This window comes from Aphidius gifuensis, linkage group LG5, assembly GCF_014905175.1.
Source record: "Aphidius gifuensis isolate YNYX2018 linkage group LG5, ASM1490517v1, whole genome shotgun sequence".
NCBI lineage: Eukaryota > Metazoa > Arthropoda > Insecta > Hymenoptera > Braconidae > Aphidius > Aphidius gifuensis.
The window spans coordinates 16,033,385-16,056,774 of NC_057792.1; the positions used below are offsets into that span (position 1 = coordinate 16,033,385).

Below are 23,390 nucleotides of genomic sequence, written 5' to 3' on the forward strand. Positions count from 1 at the left end.
GTAGTACTTAAGTTTGTTTTGACGTTGACTGTACAAGATTTAATATGCGCATGCGTGAGTGAGAGGGAACACCATCCAATATATTGCTATCTCTAGCGACACTATTCACCTCCATGTGCCTTAATTATAAAATTTATAACATAACCAAAAATTTAAAAATCAATATAATTAAATTAATTTTTAGTTGATGAATTAAATTATTGACAACAATGAGTGACTCAGAGAATAATGATAATAAACAACCAACTGGACCAGTTGAAAATGCATGGTCAATGAAAATTCCAAAGTTTGAAAAATCGGATAATCGTCATCGTTTATTAGAAGAGAGTTCATTTGCAACAGTATTTCCAAAATATCGTGGAGAATATTTACGTGAATGTTGGACACTTGTACAGAAAGCATTAGATGATCATGGAATTAAAGCTGAATTAGATTTAATTGAAGGAATTATGACTGTTAAAACAACACGTAAAACATGGGATCCATATGTTATTATCAAAGCAAGAGATTTAATAAGGCTATTATCACGTTCAGTACCATTTGAACAAGCTGTACGTATATTAGGAGATGATGAACTTGGTGCTGATATTATTAAAACACGATCATTAGTTAGAAATAAAGAAAAATGGCATAAAAGACGTCAACGTATTGTTGGACCAAATGGTTGTACATTGAAATCCATTGAATTATTAACAAATTGTTATATAGTAGTACAAGGGGGAACTGCAGCTGCACTTGGTCCATATAAAGGTCTACAACAAGTACGTAGAATTGTTGAAGATACTATGAATAATATTCATCCAATATATAATATTAAAACATTAATGATTAAACGTGAACTTGCTAAAGATCCAAAATTAAAGAATGAAAATTGGGAAAGATTTTTACCAAAATTCAGTAATAAAAATATATCTAAGAGAAAACAACCTAAAAATAAAAAAGAAAAGAAACCATATACACCATTCCCACCACCACAACAACAAAGTAAACTTGATAAAGCACTTGAATCTGGTGAATATTTCCTTACACAAGAACAAAAACGTATGAAACAAAAGAAAGAACAAGATACTAAACATGATGAAGCTAATGAAAAAAGACAAAAACGTAGAGCAGAACCATTTATTGCACCAGATGAAACAAATTCAAGTGAAAATACATCTAAAAAACGAAAAACTGATAATATTAATGTGAATGATGTCAAGGAAAAAGTAAAAAAAGCAATGTCAAAAAAAAATAAAACAAAATAATTATATGAAAAATTATTATTTTAGCTTTTTTTCTTTTTGTTTAATTTTTAATACAATGGCTTTTATATTTATGTAATGAATATAATATTGGTCAATTGAAAATTTGAATAAATAAAATGATAACTGTTCATTTAAAAAAAGAATTTTATTATTTTTTTTTTTTTCCTATTGTTACATGTTGTAATATCAGTGACATACATTTACATCATTTTAATTTTTATAATATATTTTTATAATACTAGTCAACATGACGCGCCTACATCTCTCTGCCCCTTCAACCTTTGAAAAAAAAAAAGGAGAGAAAAAACAGAAGTGCGTGAACCTAGTTTGTAAAAGGCTTTAATAAAGGCTTAAAATGAAGCGTAAGTTGTGCTTTAATTTGTACCACCAAACTCGAAATTTGTACCTCAAAAATAACAACAAAAAAAAATATTTACTCCAAAATGTTTCTGCCTTCAAAAATAAATATTTTTAATTTATTTTTTTTTTTTATTATAAATTTGATGGTTCAAATTAAAGCACAACTTACTCTTTATTTTGGAAAAAAAAACATTAAAATATGTTGATTATTAAAGCAGATATGCAATTGTTAATAAACATTTTGGAGTAAATGATTTTTTTTTTGTTGTTATTTTTGAGGTATAGATTCCGGGCTTGGCGGTACAAATTAGTACAAATTATTCTGCGTTTGCAGCAACTTTTTTTTCTCCCGAGTCATCAAGAAAAAAAGTCGATTCTAAACCTTTTCTCCACCCTTTAATTTTTAGGTACAAAATAAAACAATTGCGGTACAGAATAGTACAAATTGAACGCTTCTAATGATTATGCAATAGCTTTTTAAGCTTAATCAATGGGCGCGCTATTATAAACATTATTTTTTCAATTAACAAACAAATTTTTATAATCTATTGTTTATAAATTTAAACAAAGAAATGCAGCTTGAGAAAAACATACAAATAATTTTTGTTTTTTCTTTTTTAATATTGTTCAATTAATAAGTATATGAATAAAAATAATCAAATTATAAAATTATATAAATAATATTGCTATTATAATAATATATACATTTTTTATTTTTTTTTTATCCCTTAATATATGTACATTGTATTTTTCAATTAAATAATCATCAAATATATTTTGTTTTTTTGTTATTTATTTTAAAATTTTTTTTTTTTTTTTTTTTTTTTTTATAAATGATATTTTAATTATATTACAATTTTCTAATACTGTCTTGAAGTTATTATTATGACAAAAAAATATATACTTATAGTTTATTTGCATGATGAAAAATGAATTTATTGAAAAATAAAAATTTTAAATAGGATTTCTAAATACAAACTAATAATAAAGATAATGCCTGTGGCTGCTGTCGTACACTGGTTTTCAATCATTTTTTTTTTATTTAAAACAATCTAGTCAAATTAGTTACTCGTTATATTTAACAACTATTATTATTTCTAGATAATATTTATATTAATTATTTATAATTCAAAAAAAAAAAAAAAAAACGAAAATAATCAAAAAGTGTCAACAATAAATTCGTCAAGATTGTTAATTTTTAAAATTAATTTCTGAAAGACTTGAATAATTATTATTGTCAATATAATTTACACTGACTTTTAATAATAATAATAATATATACACACTAGTATCTTGGCAAAAAGAAAACGAATGATTAAACCATGATGATGATGATGATTTAAGTGTTTAATTTTATTACTAAAAATTAACTTGTTTAATCTCGTTATTAATTTAAATACACCTGTTTTTTTTTTTTACAACAAACATCAGTGCGTCATGCAAAATATTAATTGCAAAAATTATTTATATCTATTTTTAATATATAGATTATATACGAAAATAATAAATATCATTGAAAATAATTGATAAAAAGTGTCGTGTTATATGAGTCCACGTTTTTTCTTGTAATCTTCAAGATTCAATGAACGACGTGGACCAGTGTCTTTGACATTGCTAACTGGTTTTGGCAGTACACTAACTGGATTACCTATAATAAATAAAAATAAATATTAGCTTGTTTATATTATCATTGAAAAATAAATAGAAAAAAAAAATGAATGAAAACTTACTTGGCATTGGCACTTCCAAATCAATAGTAATATCAAAATCATGAGCATTAAATAGATCCTCGGTATTTTGTTTTTTTTTAATTTCTTTACCATTTTCTTTGTCATTTAAAATATTAATTGTGTCATTTGTTGGTATGGGTTTTTCAATAATAGATGGTACAACATCAACAACAGCATCAACTTCATTTTTAGATGAAAAACCCATACGTGGTTTAGTACTTCTTCTTGTAAATGGATCATCAATTGTTTTACCTTTTGATGCTTGATATTCTTCCATAATAGCTTTTTCAGCTTCTTCAACATTTCTTTTTCTATTTCTATCATTGATATATGATATACTTGATATTGTTGATGTTCTTGCTTTATCTAATGATGATGCTTTTTCTTCTAATTCTCCAATTTCAGTTGTTAACTTTGATGCTGTTTCATCATCACCACGATGATTTGCTGCTTCTCTTTCTCTCATTAATGTTGCTTTTTTCATAGCATAATTAAATGGTCCAGCTTTAAATCTTTCTTTTTCTTTAACAATTTTTTCAATATCTTCTTCTTTAAATTCATAAACCATGGCTTCTTTTATTTCTTTTAATTTAGTATTTATTTCATCAAATGTTGGCATTGATATACCTTGTAACGCACATGTTTCACGCCATTTTATAAATTCAGAATCAGTAAATTCTTGATTTGATACAAATTCTAAACGAAATATACGTTCTTGTGCACCATGACGTAGTTTTAAACCTTTATTTGTACGTGTACTACCAAGTTGATATATTTTAGCTGTTTCACATACACCAGATATTTCAGCAACACGATAAACTGGTTTACCATTATTATTACCAATACCAATTCTAACATAACAACCTTGTACAACACGATTAAAAAATGGTAAATGTACTAATCTTTCCATTTTATGACGTGATAAACGTATTTTATTTAAATCATCTTTTGTATTAATATACAATGGTTTATTCATTTTATTTTTTGGACTTGATATTGATTTTTTATCATTATCTGAATCACTATCACGATCATCAGATGATGATGATGATTTATTATTTTGACGTGAATTTGTTGTTGTTGTTGTGGCTGTTGTTGATGATGATGTTTTATTTGGATGACGTTCATCATCATCAGATGATGATGAACTATCATCTGAATATATATTTGATGCATTTAATTTTGTTTTATTGTCATTGTCATTGTCGTCATTGTCATCATCATCATCATCGTCATCTTTTGTTGTTGTTTTTTGTTCAATTTTTTGTTTTTCTTTTTCTTCTCTTTCTTTTTTTTCTTCTCTTCTTGCTTTTAATAATGCCATTGCATTTGATTTTTTATCTTGTTTTTCTTCAATTGTTTTTTTACGATCTTTACTACGTTCTTTTAAATCTGGTGCACGTTCAATTTTTTTATTATTATCATCATTATTAGTACGTTCTTTTTTTTTTAATTCTTTTTGTTTACGCATTTCTTGTTTTTTAGCCATACGTAATTTTTTTTCAATTTCAAAACGTATTTTCATTTGTTCACGTTGTTCAATACGTTTAAATATTTCTTGTTCACGTTCTTTTTCAGTCATTTTATTAAGACGTGCACGATCATCAGCATCACCCATTAATTTATCATCAAAACCATCATTAAATTCTTCTTCATCTGAATCTGATACACTACCATCAGAATCTGATACTTCACCTGGTTAATTATTTATTATTATTTCACATTTTTCTTTTTGTTTTTATATAATTTAATATTATCATTAAAAATTACCTTCTTCTGGTTCAGATACTTTTGCTGGTTCATCATCACTATCACTGTCATCTGAACTTGATCTTGTTACTTTTCTTTTATTTCTTTTAGCTGCTGATGTTTTTTTCTTTTTTTGTTTACCAGATTTTGCATTCCAATCATCATCTGAATCAGATGTATCTGAATCAACTTGTTTTGATTCTTTTTTAACTGGACTATCATCAGTTTGTGAATCATCCTGACTTCTTGCTCTTTTTTTTCTTGCCATTGATATATCCTGATCAATATTATTTCAAGGTTAATAAACATTTACATTTTTTATCAATCATCACAAACAAAAACAAAATCAACAAAATCAATATTCATCAAGTTAAAAAAATAAAAATAAAAAGTTCTATTTAATTTTGATAAATTTAATATAAAAGAAGACTAAGAAACCAAGTATTTAAATTATTATTTTTTACATTTAAAGCTTTTAATAAAAAGAAATTTATTATTATTTATTTTGTATATTTAATTATGTATATTATTTGAGGTTATAATACTTACATTGTCAAGGTCTGATCCACTATCTGAGCCACTTTCACTACTATCAGAATCAAGTAAAGCGTTATTCTTTCTTTTCGGCATATTGATAAATAATTTAATAATATTATTACTTATTTATAGAGGTATATAATATTTATATTATATATTAATTTAAGATTTTGATTGAATGACAAGTGGACAACAGCAACCACAATCAAAGCTTTAATAAATAAAAAAAAAAAGCTGCGCGCGTAACTGTGCAATGCTACCAACGCTACCAACACTTTTTTTTTTTTGTTATCATTGTTACCAACCCTAAATTTCAAAAGACAAATAATTGCAAATAATTGCAAATAATATATCAAACAATTATTAATTAATAATTAATATTTTTTTATAGAATTTTCAAATACCATTTGAGTTAAAAAAATCGTAAATCTTCATATGCAGCCTAAAGTCTCAATTAGTCAATAGCATAAATTTTTTTAATTAAATAAAATAAATAAAATTACCTGAAAATAAAAGAATATAATTTTTAGAATAAACTTCTTGCAATAATATTTATTGTACATTGTAGATTATTCTAGATGTTGACTTGATCAAACCAAAAAAACTTTATCCTTTGATATTCATCTTATTAAATTTTTTTGAAGGTCTCAGTAATTGCATAACACTATGAAAAAAAAAATATAGTTAAAGACAAGCAATTTAAAATAATTTCCAATTTTTTTTTTCGATATTTACTTGATGGTATATTATTATGCAAATTTCGAATGACTTTTAAAATATTATCAATGTAAATACTACTTTGTTAAACAAATGCAACATTTTAACAGTTATTAGCTTTTTTTTTGTACAAAATTTAGTCAGCAGAAAATATATATTAAATTTTAAAACATGCAATTTTCAATGTTAAATGTAATTTTAATAATTATTCTTTTTTTTTTTTTTTTCTATTTGCTTTATAAACACTTGTTACATTCGAGTTTATCAAATATTAATTTAAAAATATTTGTATTGTATTGATAAACTAAAAAATATAAATGATTTTGTTTTAAAAAAAAAATACATCGAGGAAAGAAAACATTTAAATTTAATTAAATGTTAACAATCGAAATTCCTGTATTATCAACAACTATAAGTGTTTTTTTTTTTTACTACAAAAAAAAATAATAAAAAATAAATCATGTCAACATCTAACCCTAAAAATATTCCTCATCAAAATTAACTAAATTTATACAAAGTATCAAGAATAACAATTCATCCTTAAAAAAATACACAACTCATTGCTCCAATTATTAATTTATTTTAAAAAAAAGAGAATAAAAAACAAAAATATTTATAGAACATATAAAAATAGAAAAATAAAAATAAACTGCATGACTAAAAAATAATAAAATTAGCTTGATGAAATAGAGTAATAAAATTTAGTATTTCTAATAATAAAAAATTGTCCAATAAAATTAAATAATTAATTATAAAATGAAATAATAGTTATGTTACCATCGTCAGGATGTTTTAAGGATGTTGATTGTCCATATCATGACAATGGTGGATGTTACAGGCCTTATTGTCATTTTAAACATGTACGAAGAGGTAAGTAACAAAATAAATTATAATATAACACAAAAGAAAAAGACAAATAAAACAAAAGAGGCTTTTTTTTTTTGTTTTGTTTTGTTTTAAAAAATAGAAAAATTAAACGAAATAATTAAACTCCCAATATTATTGAATAAATTTAATAATATTAAAATAATTAAATTACAGAAAATTCATCAACAGCACCAACATTATCAAATCAAACAATCGAGGGGAATAAAAATTCCGAAACCACCACCACATCAACAACATTAGCAACAACAAAAGCAATAACACAAACAGAAATAATTCAACAACTTGTTAGTCAAGCTGTTACAAAAGTATTGAGTGATCAAGGTGTTGTTGTTGATACTAATCAAGTATCTGAAAATATTGTATCACAAGTTGTTGAAGGTTTAAAACCAGCATTAAAAACAACAACAACAACAATTGGAAAACACAGTTGTGTACCACAATTAATAACAAAACCACCATGTATTTATAATCCAACTCCAATATCTGAGCTTAAAAAACGTCATTTATTATCATTACCAGCATATAATCAAATACGTAATGATAATAATAAATCATCATTAAAAAGAAAACAAGATGATGATTGTAATAATGAAAAAACAAATGAATTAGTATATAAACCAACAGCAATAATAAATAATGATAATAATATAATACATGATTATATACCAACAATTAAAACAGATTCAATAAATTCTTCATTATTTGATGATAGTAATTCAAGTGATTATAATAATAAACGTAAAGAAACATATTGTCCAAAAAATAAAAAAAGACGCGAAGAATATGTACCAAAAAATATTAAAACATCATTATTAAATAATCAACATCTAGATGATACAATGTCTATTGATGATTACAATGAATTAAAATTATATGATAATAATATAATTAATAATACAGTTAATATAACAAATAAATTAAATGATAATAATGATGACAGTAAATTAATAACCAAAGAAGTACAAAATATTAAAAAGACTGTTATTAATGATGATGAAAAAATTATTAATAGTAATGATGATGATGTAACAAAAGAAATTACAAATAATCATAGTGATTCTGATAAAAAAAATAAGGAACATCATCATCATCATCATCATAAGGATCATAAGGATCATCATCATCATCATCATCACAGTAGTAGTAGCAGTAGTAATAATAACAGCAATAGTAATAAAGAACGTCATTTAAAAGAAAAAAAAAGTGATAAAAAAGATTCAAGAGAACGTAAACATTCAACTGATAAACACAAATCATCATCGACTTCATCGAAAACAACATCATCGTCATCATCAAGTAGACATAAAAGTAAAAGTAGTAGCCACAGAGATAGCTCATCTTCTTCTCATCGTCATAGTAAAGATAAATCAAGTAGTTCAAGTAGAGATAAAAAATCAAGTTCAAAAGAAAATGAAAATCATAAATCAAGTAGTAAAAATAATGATAAATATAAATCTTCTAGTTCATCAAAATCAGATAAAGATAAAAAATCAAAATCACATAAATTATCTGATAAAAAATCATCAAAAAAACATCATAATAATTCTGATTTATCACATGATGATGATGATGATGATCATAATAATGATAAAAAATTTATTAATTTTGAAGATATGTTAATAAGTTCAGAATCTGAAAATGACATTGAAGAAGAATGTTTAAAAATATTTCAAGAATATCAAAAAATTGATAATAAAAATGATAATAATATTGATGAAAAAAAAATTATAAATATTGATGATTTAAATGAAGTTGAAGAAATTGGTAAAAAAAGAGTTGCTCATCCATCAGCATCAACAAATGTACTTAGAATACCTGGTACAAGTCAAGAGCCTAAAAAAATACAAAATCCACAACAAAAAATGTATGAACGTTGGCGTTTATTGAGACAAGCTGCAGCAGAAAAAGCTGCTGAACGAGCAGCTAATAATAATGATAATTCAAATCAACAAGTGTTTAAAATTGAAAGTAAAAATCTTCATACTGAAATTCAACCAACTGAAATTGGTAATATATTTTCATTCAATTTTTTAAATTTTCTCTTTTTTTTTTTAAACAAAAAAAAAAAACTTTTACATTCTCTTATTTAATAATAATAAAACAATGTTTGTGTTAATTTGTTTTTTTTTGTTTTTAAATTAATATGATGATGATGATTGTAGCACGAATGAGAATAGCTCATGTTCCTTACGCAAAGTCATTGGCCCTGACAAAGAAGAAAGTTATTGAATCGGCAACGAAGCCAGTCGAACAAAAAACAACAGCACAAACTGCTAGAGGAACAGCTCGTGTTGCACATGTGCCACAAACAGTCAGTAAATTTTTAAATATTTATAATAAATATTCAATAATTAACAGTAATAATAATAATATTATTTCGTAATTTAATAAAATTCAATAATTGCTAAATTTAATATCAACATTACTCAATTTTATTATTATTGTTTTTTTTTTTTAATTTTTGTTTGATGAAGGTTTTTTTTTTTATTTTGTTATTTGGAAATTTTTTTATTTAATAAAAAAAAAAAAAATTAAACATCAGTCAATAATATTTATCTTGAAACGTCTTTGATATTGTTTATTTAATTTTTTTTTTTTTTTCTTTCTCTTTTTATTATTGATAAATATTTTGTACATATATTTTTATTTTTTTTTTTTATCACACATGTATGTAAATTAAAATTTGTTTATATTATTTTTGTTTTTTGTTCATTTTAAAATTTTGTATTGTTTCATTGAAGGTACCAGAGTTGATACGTCCAGAGCCACTGCAGATATCAACACAAAAATTCAACTTAAATGTTCGTCAGTATTACGTTAACATGATGCAAGATATTTGTATACAAATTTATACGAATGGAGATGACGCAGCTCAACGAGCATTGAGAGAAGAATTTGGTTGTCATGAACGATGCACAGCATTATCAGTTTATAAAAATTCATGTATGCTTGCTGTACATAAATTAAGAAAAGAAGTTAATCAAAATAATTCTGGTAATGTACCACCAACAACAACAACAACAGCAAGCGGAATGGTTTCACATGATGCATTAATAACTGGTAAAACAAAAGGTTCATGGAGTGTTGTTAAAAATAAAAAAATTATAACGGATTTTAAAGGCACAGCACTTTATTGTAAATTAAAAAAATGGATTATGAGTGAACAACAACTTAAAGATTGGGGATATCCAAGGATACATCCAGATGGTCCAAAGGTATTTATTATAATTTTTTTATATTTTCATTTTTAATTTTCTCATACTGTGTCTCTCGAGTCAAAAAAAATTATCAAGAAATATATTTTTTTTCTTTGTGACATTGTCTCGGTGATTGAAAAAGTAACGACGTATAATGTCAGAAAAAAAAAAAAACAAAACAAACAAAGATTATGACAAAGCACAAATTTATAAAATACCAAACAAGACAAATTAATAATAAAAAATTGTACATTTTATTATTATTAAAAAAAAGCACTAGAAAATAATGATTAATAATTAAATATTTAACTGTAGTTTATTGAACTTTTATTGTATTTTTCAGGGACGAGCTAAAGTCTATGTGATAAATTCCAGAAATAAAACAATATTATCAAAAGTACCAAATGAAAGATACTGCAGTAGATGTAATCAATCATATATGGTTGATAAGCATGGATTAGCTGTACGACAACAAAATTGTATTTATCATTGGGGAAGAAAATTTACATATCGTGGTGAAGGTAAATATAGTTGTTGTCAACAAGATGGTACAGCGTCTGGTTGTTGTGATGCTAAATCACATGTTTGGGATGTTGTTGATTATGAAAGTTTATATGGTTATGTACAAACATTGCCAAAAGGTAATTTAACAATTATTTAATAATAATTATATTAACAATTATTTCTTATTAATATTAATTCACATTTATATTTGTGTGTGTAGATAAAGATCCAGAAAATCAGGGAGTTTATGCACTTGATTGTGAAATGTGTTATACATCACATGGTCTTGAATTGACACGAATAACTGTTATAGATGAAGATTGTAATGTTGTTTATGAAACTCTAGTTAAACCTGATAATCCAATTATTGATTACAATACAAGGTAATTAATTTTTTTAACTAAAAAACACAAATGTAATTTTAATTCAATTGTTGTTTGATTTTTTTCTTTTGTAGATTTTCAGGTATAACTGAAAAAAATATGAAAGGTGTTACGACAAGTCTTCGTGATGTTCAGGCAGTATTGTTAACAATGTTATCAGAATTTACAATTGTCATTGGTCACAGTTTAGATAGTGATTTTAAAGCATTGAAATTAATTCATAATACAATTGTTGATACGAGTTTTATGTTTCCTCATAAAAATGGTTTTCCACAAAAACGAGCATTGAGAAATTTATGCTCTGAATATTTACGTAAAATTATTCAAAATGATGGTAAATATAATTAGTAAATTTAAAAATATTAATAGCTTTTATTTTTATTAATTTGTTTTAATTGTTTTTTTGTAGTCGATGGTCATGATAGTAAAGAAGATGCAGTTGCTTGTATGGAATTGATACAATGGAAAGTCAAAGAAGAAGCTAAACTACTGTGAGATAATTAAATAAAGAATAATTGTTAAATTGATATTACAAATTCAGTTGTTCATTAACAAAAAAAAAAAAGAAAAAGTATTGCTCTTTATATGAGATTTAATAATAAGTTTACTCAGCTGCCTACGTGTTTCCATTTTAATTGGAATTATCATTTGTAATTCATTTTTAAACTGATGAAGAAAAAAAAAAAATAAACAATTAAATTTTAAGAATTTATATAACCGTACATTGTTGAGATTAAAAAAAATGTAATAAGAAAATAATCATCATTTGTAGATTATTATGCATCATTTGTTATTAACCATAATAACTTTGATTAAATATTTTTGTACTTCGTTACTTATTTATATAATTTTCATCTCACGATTTAATAAAAAAAAATAATAATTATGTTAATTATTATAATTACTATAATTATTTTGTCATTTTATACCACAAGTTATTTGAATTTTAAGGGCTTATTTATTATTCCAGCAGTAAAAACAATTTTTTTTATATTTTTTTCATGATTAATCGTTTTATTGTCGCTGCAATTTTGTTTACTTTGATAATACAATTTTTTGTTTTTCAATTTTGAATTGTTTTTAAATGGTTAAACGTCAAAAAAAACATACAAATTTTATTCAAATTAATATTTCATTTATTTTATCTGTACATCAAACAAGTACTATCAAAAGTTTTTGATTTTCTTTTAAATTTTTGATTTACATGAACTTTATTTTTTTTCTTTTTTATAATTTTTCTATTTCATTATTGTTATTATTATTTTTTAGATAATATAATTATACAATTTATTCAGCACTTATTTATTTGGTAACTTAAAATATTGCACATACTATTTTCTTCAAGGCATAGTAAAAATATTTTTATTTGCGACTCTGACTGGGAAGTACTCGTTTTTTTTTTCTTTCATTTCTAACACTTCTACATTGCAACATTTATTTTTGGCAAGGAATATTTTTATATTAACATTTTTTTAATCTTTTTAATTTTTCCTTACAACAATGCTTAAGCCAACGAAATTTTATTATATATATTTTTTTTTTGACAAGCCCCGGCTAAAAAATGGCACAATAATACTGAGTATTTGTAAAAAAAAAAAAAAAACTAACTTTTCATTTGATTGAAAAAAAAAAAAATTAATAATAATAAAACAGCATTTATTTGTTTTTTGTTTTTAAATATTAAAATTATATATTAAATGCTTGAAGTATTTTAAAAAATTAAAATATATTTATCATTAATTTTTAATGAAAAGTTAAACTTTTTTTATTGAATCAGTTAAAACCGAGATTTGTAACTAAAAAAAGAACAATGACAATAAATAAAAAAAATTGTTTTAATTATATTTTATATCGCATGTGTGTCAGTAATTAAATTATTTTTCTTATAAATAAAAACTTAAAATTATTCTTAAAATAAATTTATCTACATTTTTAATTGATCCATCATCTCAATTATCATTTTGAGAACATTTTTTTTTAAACTACAAAAAATATTATTCAACTTTCATAATCATTCTCAATAATTACCCAAATATTTTTCTTTACTTTACAAATTCCCACTCTTATTTTATGAAACACATTTTATAATTTTCCTCAGAGACAATAATTTAAAAAATATATAATATGTAAATATATAAATCTCCATTTTTCTTTTGATTATATTATCTCAATTAAAAGTAGAAAAAAAAAAAATTAATTACCTATTTTGAATAATAAAATTCACAGCTAAAAAATAATTCAAAATATACAATTGTATATATTTTTACAAAATGCGAACAACGTCGGAAGGCAATTCGTTTAAACATTAATCATTCAAACATTTTTTTTCTAAATAATAAAAAAAGTAATAATAATATCTATCAACAAGTCAAGCATTATTTTAAAACAAAACAATTATCACTTTTAATATTTCATTCAGTAAATAATCAATTGATTCATTTAGTAAAATAACTCCTTGGATTAAATTAATTTCCTAGAAATAAATTGTCATTTATTTTCTTTTTTTAATTTTGATATTATTATTACTTCTATTTTGTTATTTCAACAAATCAATATTTGTTGAATGTTGTACCAGGTATAAAGCAATTATTGTATCAAAATGATATCAAGGCCTTTTTTGTTTTTTCAAATTTAAATTAAACTGTAATGCTTATCCACTTGGAGGTTTAATTGATGGAATTGGATCATGCTCTTGATCGCCAACAAGATATAAAAATTGAAATGCAATTGCTAATAAACTAATACCCAATAAATCACCCATCGCTGTTAAATATGGTATTGCTGAATTATCAGGATCAATTTTTCTTTTCCACATCCAGTGTATCATAATATATGCAATATATAATAATGCTGCAACTTGTAATATTGCTGCACAGAGGTAGACAAAACAAAATAATGGTGTTAATGATGTATCACCTGTTTTCATATATTTAATCATACATATAAATATTGTATGACCAGGTATAACCATTGCCATTAATACACGTGTTGTTCTTGCATGTAAACCTTCATAACAAAAAAATTAAAAATTAATATCTTGATGATGATAAATTGATAAATGTAAATTACCTTTGCCAAAAAAATTAGCAATTGGAGTTATAAATATAACTGGATGTGTTTGTCCAGGTGGTACTAATAATGTACCAAGATCAGCTTGTTTATGTAATGCTGTTGATATTCTTGATGCTTGTACAGCAACTAAGTTACCACCAACACCATTTATAACTGGTTGATAAACAGTTAAATTTTCAAATCTTGATACCATAAATTCAAGAATCAATCCACCACAACTAAAAATAAAATAATTAAATAGATAAGATGTTTATTGCTTTGTATTAAGATGTAAATGATAAATTTATTTACCTGCTTATTAACATTGCTACCAGTACTGGTGTCCATCCAGTATATAATACATCATTTGTATATTTATTTCTTTTGGCAATCCATACCCATAATGGTGTTATTAATATATAACATGATATAATAAGTGGTGCAATCCAATCTTGTAAATCAATAGCTTCATATAATATTGTTGATATCCATGATAATAATGCAAGTGATGTTATATCACCAAGACTTGCTGCAATTGGTGTTGCAACATTATCTGGATTAATATGACAATGACGTGAAAATACAATAACACCAGCAGTTATTAAACCAAGTACAAATGATGCTAATGATGCTGTTACAAGACTACTTGCACATAATAAATATGTATGATCAAGTGATACAGTACCATTTCTAAAACCACCCATAACAATTGCAACAACTGATCCTAAAAAACCTACAACTATTGCTTGACACTGAAACAATAATTAAATAAATAAATATTATTGTTTAATTAACATTTACAAATGTTTAATTTATTTGATATATATATTGTTTGTTTTAAATATGGATAATTTTCCATTAACAGATAAATAATTCAATGACTAATATTATAAATTGATAGTTGATCAATAAATATAAATAAAATTATTTTGTCTTTGATATGAAAGTGTTTGTTGAATGCGTACAGTCATTGAAGATTGGCAATAAAATGATTTTAAAGATAAATATATTAATCGTCACAGACTGTGAATACATAATAAAAAAATAAAAAACGGCGCCAATCAATATGATAAAGATATTTTTATAAAATATAAATATACTTGATGATTTTTAGTATAATTAAAATATTTTTTACCTGTATTAAAACTAAATTTCCAACAATCATTGACCATTGTTGTTTTGGTGCATCCATATTACCAAGATTAGCTTGTGTTGATAGTCTTGATGCAAGAGTCATTTCGAGATTACCTTTTAAACCAAGTAATGCAGGAACAAGTATCATGAGTTCATTGACATTTTGAAATACTGTCCAGTGCTAAATGAAAAAAAAATAATTATTATACACACTGGTGCTTGATGATATTGAGTTTTTTAATTTTAAAATTTACCTGTACAGCATCAAGAACAAGACCAGCACCAACCATACCAAGACCAGCAACTAAAAATGGTATTGATACTTGTATTGTTATTGCAAGATATGATTCAATTGTTTCATCAACACCATAAAATTTACTTTCAGCAACAACATCTGGTAGACGTCCACTATCAATATTATCATCATGCATTGTAACATCATGACAATCATTATTTGTTAATGGTGTTGTTAATCCAATAACAGATGTATTTGTTTCTGATAATGTTCGAGTTCTTCCTCCAGTTGGTGTCATTCTGTATGAATTTATTTTACCTGATAATAATGGCTCCTTACATGGTCCACTAAAAATATTAAATAGAAATATTATTTTAGTTAGAAATTTATCATTAAGGTAGATTTTTTTTTTCTATTTTACTGAATCACTCAGTCAAATGATAAATAAATTTTTTTTCTAGATGATTTTTTTTGCAGTTTATAAACTTGAATAATCAACATTTTAATTATTTATGATGTTGATAATGATGATTATTTTTTGGTGGGCCACGATAAGACTCTGTAGAAATGAAATTATTTTTTTTTGTATTATAAATTACACGTGACATTTATTGCGTAATTAAAATATTTAATATTTGATAAATAAAATTATTATTATTTTATTTTTTATTTATTTCCTCATGATAATCATGATAAATTATTTAAATTAAACATGATGTTTGTACTGATAAATATCTCATGACAATTAATCATCAAAAAATAAAATGTTAAAATATATTTTATCATATTTTTTATTGTTCAATGTTATCAATATTATTATTGATATTGTTTTTTCAATTTTTAAATTAAAGGTTTTTATTTTTTTTCTATTGATTTGTTGTTTGTTTATTTAAATTAAATTTGTTTTGAAAGAGATGAAGACTTTGCGCTGGTGGATTTGTCGATAGTTGGCTATTTTAGTATCTCAATGATATAGTCAAGGTGCACTTGGCTTGCATTATTGATAAAAATTCTGAGGGATTATATTACAACTCGTCAATTAAACTGCAATGTATCGATAATATATTTACACAATTTTACACGTGGGATTGTATTATTATTATTAATTATAATTACGTCTCAATTTAATTATCAATTTTTATATAATTTTTTTTAAATAACTATTTATGATTATGTTTTTTTCTATACTGTAAATTATTTACTAAAAATTAAATTACAATTATTATCTATAAATTTATAAATTTTACCTGTTTAAATTTAAAAAAAAAAAACAAACAAAGCTTCGCGATTTATATCTCAGTCAGACTCATTTATCAAAAATCTTGATTAAAAATTTTTCAATATTAAAAAAATATTATTTATTATATTGTTGTTAATATTTGTAAAATGAAAAAAATAATTAAATAAATTAAAAGCTCACCAAATAAATAAATATATTTTCCAATAATTTTATGCAAAAAAAAAAAATTTTGTTTGATAATTAATTTTACAATAATATAAATATTTCAATGTTCCGGTGACCGTGTACCACTGGACGAAGTTAATGTAATTAAACATTTAATAAAATATTCGTCCTTTGGCCACCGGTGGGGCCGTTTCATGATACGGTTACATCGCGACTGACGGTGGTGTATGTCAAGTTAACAAAGCCAAACTCTAATACACCCCCACAATTGTTTAAAAAAAAACGTGCTTATTATTATTTTTATTTTTATTATTATTGTTATATCAATGTGCATATAGTGCAATTGCGCAAACTCACTTATCGATTGGCAATTTGCACGGATACATACAGCCAAACATCTTGCTCTGAATATTATTTGTCTAATTTTTTTTTGTTTGATTTTCATTTATTTATTTGTAAATAAAAGGATCAATGGATTATTATTTTTTTATAATAGTTTAGTTAATAATAAATAATCATTGTTATTTTAATTTTTTTTAAACGTATGTAGTTTATTTTTTTTTTAAATTAAGTGAACTTTGCAAGTGGTCTAGTTAAATTTGCATGCAAAAATACAAAATTGAGGTGATTGATTATTAATGATTAAATGTTAATAATAATAGCTAAAAAAAATATATATTCATTGGTTTTTTAAAACAAAAAAGAAAACTGTAGTTTATTAATTTTTTGATTTGTAATTTTTGAATAAATTATTGTAATTAAGAAATAAATTTTCATATAAAATTGTTGATTATTTATAATTTAACTTTGTTGTAAAAAAAAATATATAATAATTCTTAACTATTCAGGAATAAAAAAAATTTCTTAATTTATAAATGAGCTTTTTTAGCCAATGTAAACGACCATCTCCGGTTACAAATTCCAGCATCCGCTTATCATAATCATGTACCAAAAAATAAAAAAAGAAAAAAAAACATAAAATAATAATATAATATAAAATTTATTTTTGAAATAATCAAGGTCATCACTTATTTAAATTCAATTTTTTAAATAATATATTTTAATAACGTGTTTATATTTTTGTAATAATATGTAATTTTTTTTTCGAAAAGGAAAATGGAAAATTCAAGTGATAATTGTTGACATGTTTATTTAAAAAATATTATTTAACACTAAATAAAAATTAGAAAATTTATTGTCAAGTTGCGTGCGTTATAGTGAATGATATTACATGTGTTGAAACAAGATGATGATGATGATGATGATGATATATAGATCAGTAGATGAAGCATCATTTCAACAATCTACAAGCCAATTTATTATTCTGGTAACTTCTGGACTAGGTCACACATATGGAGGCCCACTTTTGATGATTACCCGGTTAAACGTTTTACCATTTTGTTCTCATTTTAAAATCGTCAACTCACCAATATATATACACATATGAAAAATTTAAAATTATTTGATGAGAGAAGAGAAGAGGATAAGCTTGACCGTACTTTTTTTTTTATTTTTTTCGTTTACTAAATCGTTTTGTCTTTGACCTGGTCTTATTTCTTCAACAATCTAGATTGTTGTTATCTTCAATTTAATATTATTATTATTCATATTATTATTTTAAATGTAAATCTGAAAATTTTATTTAATGTTGCACTTGTTATTTATCACAAGAATTTATTTATTTTTTCTTAGTTTAAATATTAATATATACTTTGTATTTTTTTTTAACATGTTAATTAACATTCCTATAAATTATTGAGGTATATAATAACCTTGAATGCATGTCATTAAACATTTTAAATGATTGATCATTTTTTATTTATGTTAATTAATTGAATTGCGTCTATAATCAAGATTGAGATTGTAAAAATAATAAAAAAAAAAAATATATATTTGCGACAGTTTATATGATTTTGCGGAAGTTTAAATAAATATATTCAATTTTTTTTATTTATTTTTTACTGTTTTTATTATAATTTTTTCATATTGAATTTTTTAATAAAATAATGCGTTGATATAATATTAAACAAGTTACTGATGCAAAGCAGAAATTTTATAATTATTATTTCTATATTATTGCATAATTTATAATGAATTTATTGTTGTATAAAATTTTTGTTTAAAACTGGTTTTTCTCGGTAAATTGTTGATACTCATATATCGTGATATATTTGCAGATACTTAATAATTTAACTGAGAAAAATAATATAGATAATAATCAGGTAAAGGAAATTAGATATCAAAAGTGAAGTTTATATTTTTCAAGGTTGATCTTTGAGTTTGTCTATATAAACAAATGTCAATCATTATTTATTAAACAACTGGGATAAATAATAATATCTATTTTTCATAGATAAAATTATAATTTATTATTTTTTTTTTTTATTATAAAATAAAGCTTGGAAGATTTGATAAGGTTGATTTCTTGGCTGAACGATTTACGATTTCTTGGCTGAGAAAAAATACCTGGATTATTTTGTATTTATTTATAAATTTTTTGCAGAAGCTTGAAGAAAACAATGAACATTATATTGCAAATATTTTCAGTGCAAAAAGAACAAATTGTTACTTATCTTTTTTTAAATAATAAAATTTTAATTGACATTGACAGTGTAACAAGTAACCTAGTTAATTACATATACATATCAGTTATGATAAATTTTTTAAATACCATGCAATTAATTTTTTTTTACCTTGCAGGCTTGGCAGTATAAGAAAAATTAAAAAAAAAAATGATAATTGACTTGTTGCCACGTGCTTATGTTGTAAATTTATAACACATGTATATCACATTTCCGGGATATAAATTTTACACGTTGAAATGATTGTAATCAATCGAGTGTATTAAAATTGAAAGTTAAAATAATCAAAATCCATTATTGCTAATTTGAAATTATTAAAAATTTACATTTTATTATTTTTTTTTTGTTGAATTATGGCCAATTGATAATTTAACATGAAAAAAAAACCAAAAAATATTGCTTAAAAGCTTAAAATTTTATTAAAAATATACTCTTCGAATAAAATAATAATTTTTCATTAAACAATATTTAAATGTATGTTAATTTTTTAAATTTATAAAATATTTATAAATATATTTTTCATTCTAATTTAATTGTTATATTTTATTTAAATGTATTTTTTTTTTTTAGAAACAACAACAGGGGTAAAAGCGAATTTGTGGTCAAACTGATCATAGCTTAAATGGCTTTATAAAATGTAGGTAGTATAAATGTTGCGATCAGCTCATACAATAAGTAATTGACATTGTAAACTGTGTGGCTGTTCAGGGCCGTTTATCAACCAACCCAGACTCGTTTTTTTTTTTTTTTTTATTTTATTTTTCGAGCACGTGGAAAGACATATACACTTGCAAGATTAAATATATAATTAAATAAACAAATATTAACTTTTAAAAATAAAAAAATAAAATATAATGATGATAATTAAAAGAATAATAAAAATAAAATTATATTAATAATTATTTACTCACCTGAGAGAACGACTTCTAGCACGATTTCTAATATAAGGATTTAGCACGTCTTTTTCCATTTTTTAATTAAATTACACTCTTCTTCAATATCCACCTGAATAAAATTTAATAAAATTTAAATAATTATATTTTTAATTACCAATTAAATACTACTATTTAATAAATAATTTAAATAATTTTTTATTTTATTTTTTATCTTGCCAATTCAATATCAATTGATTGTATTTTTAGATAACAATATTTTTAAAAAAATTGTCAACAACATTACGAGAAGAAAAATAATAATAAAATTATATTTTTATAAATATAATAAAATTAATTTCTAATAGAATAATTAAAATTGTATTTTAAACAATATTTAAACGAATAATGTTTACCATCACTGATATGATATTTTATAAAAATAAATAAAAATTTTTTTGGCGCCGTCTGATTTTTCTGTGGAGTAATCTTGATAATTATTTGAACAAGTATACTAAATACATACGTTAATTATATTTTTATTTCTAAAATTATTTCTCACTTTCATGGAGGTATATAAAATAAACATTAAGTGATTATTAATTTAGTTGTATGATTTATTAAACTTGAAATAAAAAAATTAAAAAGTTAAAATCTTTGGCAGCAGGATGTTGGGTTTTTTTAAAAATATATTTGAATTAATCAAAAGAGTCTCACGTTATCACTGGCAAATAGATAAGTGATGACAATAAATTTTATATTTTTTATATTGCATTGACAAGGTTTTTCTTCGTTAGATATAATTTAATGATAAATATATTATTTAGCTAATTTAAAATGATTAAAAAATTATAATGCTTACAGTGAAGAATTCTCATTTGATAATTTTTTTGCTCCAGGTGGTTTCATTTTAACAAAATATTAGACACTAAATTAGATTTATAATTTAAAAAAATACAAATTACTATTGTTTAAACATTTTTAAAATTTACACAAACACTGACAAATTATACAATTAAAAAAAACTTGAATATATTGTTTAAAAAATTATTTAAATAATTCACAATTTTTTTTTTGAATTCATTGTTAAATAACTATCCACTTCACAAAATAATTAAAACCACCTAATTGTTTTTTCAAATTTTACTGGCAAAAACAAATTTAAAAAAAAAAAAAAAATCTACTTTGTTCACACAATCACAAATGATACAACACGATAGTCTCCTATCAGTTACAATGATATTATAAATGAAAAATTATATATTTTATTGATTTTAAAAATAAATATGTATATTTATCAGAAAAAAAAAATAATAATAATTTAAAAAAAATAATAATAATCAAGGTTGAAATTTTTTTTACTTTTATTTTAATATATTTATATTTTTTATTATGAATAACAAGTGAACAAGATTACTGTTCACTTACATTTAGTAAACTGACAGATCAAACAAATTTCATTCACAGTTGCCTGGTTGGTCCGATCACATTAACCACCTTGTTAATACACATCAATGGAGCACGTATTACCGCGTGTGATTATATACTGAAATTTATATTAAGATTATTCAAAGTACTGACAATGTATTTTTAATTTTTATCATCAAGTTATCAAAAAAAGAAATAAAAAATATATTGAATATATAAAAACTTAATCAACAACAATTATAAATTATTAATTTTTAATTAAATTTATTTATAATTTATAACAAATAAATATATTCTTTGAAAAACCATATTTTAAAAATTGTTAAAATGTTAAACAGAAGCTTTTTTTCGAATTTAATAAATACAATAGAAATTAATCGAAATAACTTATTTCGAAATTTTGACTAATATATTTCGATTGTTCTTTTTTGTTTAAACAAAAGAAAAAAATCATTATTATATTGTTATTTTGTTTTTTTGAATTGATAAAAATATGTCAAGTATCATGTTGTTGATTTTGTTGAATTTTAATTTGCCAAAATTAATTTGATTGATAGTGATTTTGGGTCGCAAATGATTAACAATTGTTTATATAATTTATATATATTTATACAGTGATTTGTCATAAGGGGATTTGTCACTAGGTGTGAAAAGATCCCTCACTGTTGAGCTTGATGCTTGGTCTATTAAAACCATTTGAAGAGACTATTGTGTATAATAATAGTCACAACGAATTATATTGCCATTCAGTAGCGCGCATTTATCATTATAATATTTTATTCTTGATAATACATACGACGCACTAAAGTCGACGAATCAAATTCAAAAAATTACTTCCTATATTTTTTATTTAAATTAATATTCAGCATGTCTTACTTGGGCTTTTTAATTTTTACCATTTTTTCTTTTTGAATTGTTTATTGTCGTTCAAGTTTCTATGCAAAAATAAATAAAAAACAAAAAAAAATTAGTTGCTAATTTTTAAGATTAATAATTATTGTATTTTATTGAAAAAATAAATTTACATTTATTTGGTTTTTTATGAATTTATTAAATGGCCTTTTTTTATTTTTTTTTTTTATATACATAGTTTAAAAAATATATTTTATATTTTGGTCTTTGTTAATTTGAATTTTTCATCAAAATTCTAAACTCACAATTAAAGACACAATTTTTTTTTTACATTTATAAAGAGTTTATAATAATTTTGTATAATTTAATTTGCAATTTAATATTAATCACAGCTATAATTACAGCTAAAAAATAAATCCTGCGTGCTTGTGATATTGTAATTTAATTATCAAAATTAAATTAATCACTAATATTGATATATAATTATTTTTTAATTGCTATTATCCCAATATAAATTAT

The 23,390-nt window shown here is 22.9% G+C and overlaps 4 protein-coding genes across 4 annotated transcripts; 2 read left to right on the plus strand and 2 right to left on the minus strand.

Annotated features, from left to right (window-relative positions):
• The first annotated feature begins 175 nt into the window (after positions 1–175).
• Positions 176–1,247, plus strand: LOC122857876 (KRR1 small subunit processome component homolog). Its single transcript, XM_044160332.1, has one exon. It carries the CDS (start codon positions 210–212, stop codon positions 1,245–1,247), a length of 1,038 nt encoding a protein of 345 aa, XP_044016267.1. The 5' UTR covers positions 176–209.
• Positions 1,248–2,603: 1,356 nt separating this feature from the next.
• Positions 2,604–5,838, minus strand: LOC122857877 (RNA polymerase-associated protein RTF1 homolog). Its single transcript, XM_044160333.1, has 4 exons — positions 5,636–5,838; positions 5,108–5,363; positions 3,338–5,032; positions 2,604–3,255 (listed from the first exon to the last, which is right to left on the minus strand). Exons 1-4 carry the CDS (start codon positions 5,714–5,716, stop codon positions 3,149–3,151), a joined length of 2,139 nt encoding a protein of 712 aa, XP_044016268.1. The 5' UTR covers positions 5,717–5,838; the 3' UTR covers positions 2,604–3,148.
• Positions 5,839–6,831: 993 nt separating this feature from the next.
• Positions 6,832–12,860, plus strand: LOC122857878 (RNA exonuclease 1 homolog). Its single transcript, XM_044160334.1, has 8 exons — positions 6,832–7,210; positions 7,382–9,235; positions 9,391–9,539; positions 9,970–10,443; positions 10,769–11,066; positions 11,150–11,312; positions 11,387–11,646; positions 11,722–12,860. Exons 1-8 carry the CDS (start codon positions 7,111–7,113, stop codon positions 11,805–11,807), a joined length of 3,384 nt encoding a protein of 1,127 aa, XP_044016269.1. The 5' UTR covers positions 6,832–7,110; the 3' UTR covers positions 11,808–12,860.
• On the minus strand, positions 11,730–22,193 carry LOC122857879 (solute carrier family 41 member 1-like). The gene is made up of 7 exons (XM_044160335.1): positions 21,454–22,193; positions 20,631–20,724; positions 15,752–16,079; positions 15,499–15,678; positions 14,676–15,115; positions 14,382–14,602; positions 11,730–14,318 (listed from the first exon to the last, which is right to left on the minus strand). The coding sequence occupies exons 2-7, from the start codon at positions 20,687–20,689 to the stop codon at positions 13,963–13,965; spliced, it is 1,584 nt and encodes a 527-aa protein (XP_044016270.1). The 5' UTR covers positions 20,690–20,724; positions 21,454–22,193; the 3' UTR covers positions 11,730–13,962.
• Between the last annotated feature and the right edge of the window lie 1,197 nt (positions 22,194–23,390).